This window comes from Lepeophtheirus salmonis, chromosome 6 (assembly GCF_016086655.4).
Source record: "Lepeophtheirus salmonis chromosome 6, UVic_Lsal_1.4, whole genome shotgun sequence".
Taxonomy (NCBI): Eukaryota; Metazoa; Arthropoda; class Copepoda; order Siphonostomatoida; family Caligidae; genus Lepeophtheirus; species Lepeophtheirus salmonis.
In genome coordinates, this window is record NC_052136.2 from 29,472,652 (window position 1) to 29,479,673 (window position 7,022).

Genomic DNA, 7,022 nt, shown 5'->3' on the forward strand with positions numbered 1-7,022 from the left:
ATAATAGTTCAAGAGTATATACATATATGGTATATAATACCTACTTCAAGTTTTCATTATAAAAAAAGTAAAACAAAATGATATACATTATAAAGATAGAGCTATGGGGCTGCTATAAAACATTTATCACAAATAATTTATTCTGAATGATAAAATAATACAGAGAATTTTAACCACGCACCAAAGGGTTCAATCAGATACACATCTTTCAACAACAAGATGAAGAATTCAATAGACAATTTCTTTATCGTCATATGGATCTCTTTCTCAGACTTTTATATCATTCTCGTCATCAGATGTTTCTTCTTCTGGATATTCATCATATTCCTTGATAAATTTTATATATCCTTTTTTAATTTCAGGATCTTTTGGACCCCAACTATCCAAGGGTCGTATCAAATCTTTTGGTACCTGTATAGATAAATGAAAATAGAACATTTAGAAAGAGGCTCGAGAAGGTAACGTGCTTATTCCTCTTACTTTCGAATTTAGAAATGTATTGACCATAAATGACAAAAATACAATCATGGAGATGATTGGAATAACTCTTCCCATCCCTAGAATGTTCATATTAATATGAATAATAAGTTAATTTATTGATAAAAATGTTTTTGTTTTTTTAAAGTAAACTCACATAAAAGATATCCTGGTAAAGGACCATTGAACTCAACATCTTCCCATTTGATGATTTGATAAATTAAAATCCCAAATAACAATAAGGGACAAACAAATCCCCAACATAAATACCAATAGCATCCAATGTTGATGTTTAACATGAATTTAATGTCTCTTTTAATCTTTCCCACACCTGAAGAAGAATTTAATTAATGTTTTTTTATAAAATGGTTAATCCTTCATATGTATTGCTTACCATATAAATAGCCCCAGCCGATGGCTTGAAATAGTCCAAAAATATAAGCATTTAAAGTAGCTCCATATGAATCTATCACAGACAATGCTTGTTGTCCACCCTAAAGGAATATCAAAATAATAGTATAGATTAATAGATATGTCTCGCTGTTAACATCTTATCTACGTACAGGTGTTGTATATATTATTCCAGAGATAAATGCCAGAATGGAAATCCCTCCCATTAAAACGTTTTTCTTTGTATTTGGAAAAAGATCTGAGACTATAGCTAAAATACCATTCATTAGTGCAATAAGGGACCCCAATCCAAGAACTGCCAGCATAACAAAGAATAATACAGAAAATAACTGAGGAACAACATCGAATTTCGAAATAGCCGTTGGATATGTGATAAATGCAAGAGATGTGCCCGAAGTCACGACCTCATCGATTGGTTTTCCTAGTTGATAGGACAAATTTCCAAGGACTGAAAATATAGCAAATCCAGCGATAAAAGAGGTGATGGTATCAATTACGGCCAAGATCCAAGCATCCCTGTAAATATTATGATTAAAGTCATTGTATGAAGCCATTGATGGAATGACTGAAGTTGCTACGCTGAGGGAAAAAAACAATTGTCCAATTGCTGTATACCAAACCTTCAAAATAAATAAATAAAATGTATTAGAAAAAGTTTATAATTGTCTGTATATGAACATACCTTTGGCTGAAGGAGTTTTTTCCAGTCTGGTTTCAGATAAAACTTTATTCCTTCCATAGCATTTTCTAAAGTGAGACCTCTTATGCAAAAAATGATAAGTACAATGTAGGGAAAAAGTGCCGTGAAATAGGACGCCTTTCCAGCGCTACGTACTCCTTCATAGAGGATTAAGAAAACTACTAAATAGACAAAAAAAAGAATTGCCAATAGTTTGACATTAGGCGGCCCTAAACCATCGCTCAGATCCTCCTTCATACGTAAAACATTATTTCTATCATTTTTAAAATAACAAGATAAGTCAGTCGATATTATGGTATGTTGTGTACAAGATGCGATTTTTATAAATAAATTGTACAAGTTGGAGTTAAAAAGTGAGATGAAAAATTTTAAATGAAGAATTTAGAGTACTTGTAATGAGATTAATGCAATTATTAAATATTCCTTACATATATGAATGGTGTAATTTTTCACTATTTTGAGGAATGTTGCTAATTAATGGGTATTATCTGGCGGAATTTGCAGGAGGATTAAAAGTGATAGACCCCCTGATCCTCAAAATTTAGTTTATGATCATATATATTTTATATACTTAGTATATAGATAGAAACAATTACGGGGCCCTAAACCAAATTTCAAACTCTGCCTATGTAAGTGGGCCATACCAATGTTCAAATAATCAGAGCTATGTTGGTCCTAAATATATAATCAATGCGTAAATTCTAGATCCAAATAAAATGATCAATCCAAAATGGTAATTAAAATGGCGGATTTTTTTTGTGAAATCAAGCGTTATAAAACGAAAAAATGGGGCATGGGCATTATTTACATATATTAGTTTGAATGCAAAGCAACAGAGAGTGGTGCCGTCTTCCGGTAAAATAATACTAAAGGATAATATTATTATACATAAAATATAGTTGTATGTTACTCACATAGAGAGCGCTATTAAATTTCTTCTCTGCATGCCCCCTTTTTTTAAACAACAAATTACAGGCTGTCGCACCAGCTTGCGGATAGTCTGTTTTTTATTTTGCCCATGCCCTATTGTAACTTCCAAAATCTACTTATGCAATTAGCAACTTGTACAAGACACGATACTTACAAATAATATTTCTCAGCAGATCCAATAATTTTATAATTACTAGAGTTTATGCCAACGTTGTTTAGATATTCCTCGATTTCCTCGGTTGTATTAGCAGTTGGGACACAAATCTCTTTCAAATTTAGATCAAATTGATCATAGCATTGAGTCCAGGGAAGAATGGTTTGAAAGGAAACGAAGAAGTAGTAAATTGTAATCACTATCAGAATTGAATAATAAGAGAGTATAGAGATGGATGAAATTGCTTGACCGTATCCAACTCCACGAAATATTGGAACGGCATCCCATACCTTGGCTCCATTAGATTGAGAAAATTGTCCAACAACTAATTCAACAAAATAAAATGGCCGACCAACTAAAAACATTATAATGAAGTAGGGTATTAAAAATGCGCCTCCCCCGTTTGTATAAACTATATATGGAAATCTCCAAACATTTCCCAGTCCAACACTCATTGCAACACACGAAAGAAAAAATTCAATGGGATTATCCCATTTATCTCTCCTCTTGGGCTCATTCTTTTCTTTCTGCAACTTAAAACTTAAATATTTCTGGTGGATGATTGACATATTTATCACTTACATCTTCCTTCATGGCTACTACCTCCTCTCAATAATATATATTTTATAATTAATAAGCATTTGATGGAAAAATATTGAAATTAAATTCTATATAATATAATATTTTTTGATAATGTCTCTAATGCTTATCACATAATACGAGAAAGATAATTATTATTCTTATTTTATATTAATGAAGACAGAAGTTAATTAATAAAAATAATTAACCAGTCTTAAACTAACAGTTGTAATATTTTTCAATTGATAAACACATTTATTTTCAAAGTACCTAATCAATTTTATTTCAAGGTAATAAATAATATATTATTATTTGTGTACGTAATCCATTTGTTTAATCATCGGAACAATGTGAAAATATAAGGTCACATAACCTTATAGGCAAAATGAGAGAATGGGATTAGTTGGTGTACAACTTTTTGGCACATCACTCAGCTTGTATAAGCAGTTTTGTGGCAGTCCTTATTCATTTGGTTTAGTCTAGTCTTAAGTCCTCACGATCGGTCATTCTGACTGTTAGTACTAGAACTGATTAAAAAATAAGAAATAAAGTTGAGTGACGTCATCAAGGACCGAACTGTCTTAAGTTTTGAAGTTTTTCACGGCCCTTTCTTGCTAACACAAAAATAACCAATGTTGTTTTTGTTGTCAGCTTGCAATCATTTGTCAGGAACGTGGCTGAGGGAGGGCGGAGGGTTGTAGCCCCCCCAAAAAAAAAAAAGTTAAAGAATTTTGTTATTTCTAGAAAATTAAATATTTAAATTCTTGATCCAAGAAATTGCATATTTTTACTTTAGTTAAATTTTTCAATTTTCAAAAAATTAAATTGTCTATGAATAACTGAACCCTCGTCACCAACTTATTATTTTACGAAGAAATTTTGGCTTATAAACAATATGTATTAGATTTACGGTTTTTTTATTCCAAGTTCCCAAACAATATGCAACTTTTGGGCCCAATACACTGGGTAATTTTACTTTAGCTGTAATATTGATTTGTATATTAATAAAAAAATTTAGCCAACTAGAACCATCGATAGCAAAGAATTAAAGTGATTATCGATATATTTGAAAGACAAATTTAATTAAACCTAAAATATGTATTTCATTTAATGTAATAATAAATAAAAAAAATTACCTAGGCTTCGCTTACGATAAAACCGACGATGCCAGGGCCGTTATATGTTGTTGTTGGTTTTTTTTTTGGGGGTTGGGAGAGGTACTTTATGACAGCCTTTTTTATATAAATGACATTTCAGAAAATTTTACAAATTAAATTTTTTTAGAGATGACAAATTTGCAAAACTTTTTCGTCAGTTAAAATTTCTTAGATAAAAAAATTGAAAGAAAGGTAAAATTTTGAACACTAAACATTTTTAATTCCAAAACTGTGACAGCAAAAAAAAAAATGGACAAAAATGTTTTGTTTTCGATAAATTTGACAACAAGCTTCACGTCTGGAGAGATTATGTTAGAATTGGTAATCTGAGGAATGAATTTTCTTTTCTACTACATACAGTTGTATACAAAACATCGGAGTAATTCCTGCCAATGTCCTTGTTTAATTCCTTCTTCCACTCCTCCCAGATAATTGTTCCCCCAAGTAAAATTGACAGAAAAAATAATTGTAATGTACCTCTCCCAAATATTAAAAAAAATTATTTCTGCAATTTCAAAGAGCTTTGCATTTTTAAAAAAAATGAATTTTATGTAAATAGCTTTGAATTTTTGGAATTTTTGTATAAAAAAATTAATTTTTTTGTGAACAGCTGTGAAGTTTTGAAGTTTTTTTCGAAAAAATTAAATTTTTTCTGAACAGCTGAAGATTTGTACAATTTTTGTCGAAAAAAATAATTTTTTGTTTATAGCCATGGATTTTTCATAGCTATTCACAAAAAATTCAATTTTTTTTTTTTTGGGGGAACACCTTTTGTAAGGGCGGTCATGTTGCCCCTCAAAAAACGCCTCTCTATGCTGTTGCCCACATTACCCATTTCAGAAACTGCTCCTGCATTAAAGTATTAAGTAATATCTAGTGCGTGTGCTCATGGAAGACAGAGAGTAACTCTGAGGATTTGCTCGGGAGTTATAAGTGTAAGAAGTCCTTGTTGGACTCGGAGTAGTTTGAGGATCGACATTGGATTAGTTCCAGCCTATATCATTTCTTTATAAGGAGTGGAATTTCTTTTTATTCCCTTATGCCTGTTTGCATATCGAATCTACAGATCTGTACATAGATTAAAAATATTACTAATGTTTTATTTATTAAATAAAAACATTTCATCTAATGGAAAACTTAAAAATCACGTAACTCTTATTACTATTAAAGTTTTTTTTTTTCTTCTTTTTATATTTCAAAAAATAAGTTTATACATAATATACTTCAGTCATTTTTGGACACCATCTAATTATTAGATCTTAATTGTATTCCACCCAATCAACTCATAATTTTAAAGAGGATAAGAAGGTTTTTTTTTGTTTTGTTTTTTCAATTATAGGTAGGGGAGACCGAGGGAAATTGTGACACGGAACGGTTACAACAGACACTTTTTCTATAACATCAAAAAAGTTATAAACATACCATTTGTATCATAATTGTATAATACAGGGTTGGTACATATTTCATTATTTTCAATCGGGAATTACACTGGTGCAAAATCACGGAGGAGGAAAAAAAGACATCTTGTCTCTGAACAGAGCAAGCTGAGAAGGTTGGAACGATTAAAGAAGATTATAAATTTTCTCAAGGCTAACAAAAATTTGGGCAAAGTTTTGCTGTTTTCCGATGAAAATATTTTTACCCTTCATGTCACTTTGAATAAGCAAAATACCCGCTACATCACAACCGAATATCCAGAAAATGTCTCAGCTTTAGTATGATATGTCTACAGAACAAAAAATACAGTAGTCGGCACAGGTGAAGTCTGCCCTCTCATATTGTGAAGAGGAAGGAGCGGTTCAATGTAGATCCTTTTATTTAACTTCTGGATAAGAAAGTTTTACCTTAGGCCAGGTAAACTTCTGAGACAACTTTGTTCTCTCAGAAGTGACGGAGCTCAGTGTCATTGTGCCACTTAGACTCAGGGTTTCCGGAGAAACAACTTTCCAGACTTTTGGACCTCAATATTTGGCCACACATCTCTCCAGACGCGAACCCCTTGGAATAATCTATCAAGGTGCGGATAGAGAAGAGTGTGTGTGATACTTCTCGCTGGAGTGTTCAGTCTCTAGAAGCTTCCATCAAGAAGGAGTGAACCAAGCTCGAGTTTGACTACATAGTCAAGGTCTGCAAGGGATTTAGGCCTCGTATTGAGGCAATTATTAGAGCTGAGAGCTCACATATTGAGTAAAAGTTATTCCAAGCACTATTTTCAGATGATTTTGTTAAATGAATCTCCTCACAAAACCTCTTGTTTAAATTTTACTCTTGAAAAATAAAATAAAATGTGTACTACTAGCTCAGATCAACCCTTTAAAATCCTAAAATATTTTGGGAAAGAAATCAATTATTTTTCAACTGCTATTGAATAATAAAAATAGATTTTTTTTTAAAGAGTACTATTCTTTTATTTTATTTTCTGTAACTGAGACAATATGAATAATTGATCATTTTGTATCAGTTGATAGGATTTTATAAAGAATCAAAACTCACTCACTGAAAATAAATTTGGGATATTGTAAAACTCAGTACATAGGGATTGTTCAGACAATTGTTGCAAATTTGATATTGATTAACTGTTTCAACTGTCCCTGGCTAATAGAAAAATTACAGC

General features: G+C 31.4%; 1 protein-coding gene across 1 annotated transcript; it reads right to left on the reverse strand.

Moving 5' to 3' along the window:
• Positions 1-83: 83 nt before the first annotated feature.
• On the reverse strand, positions 84-3,294 carry LOC121119556 (sodium-dependent nutrient amino acid transporter 1). The gene is given in 7 exon segments (XM_040714256.2): positions 84-557; positions 635-808; positions 872-971; positions 1,041-1,508; positions 1,571-1,841; positions 2,673-3,205; positions 3,255-3,294. Coding segments are annotated over 7 exon segments (1,848 nt in total). The 5' UTR covers positions 3,267-3,294; the 3' UTR covers positions 84-267.
• Positions 3,295-7,022: the final 3,728 nt, after the last annotated feature.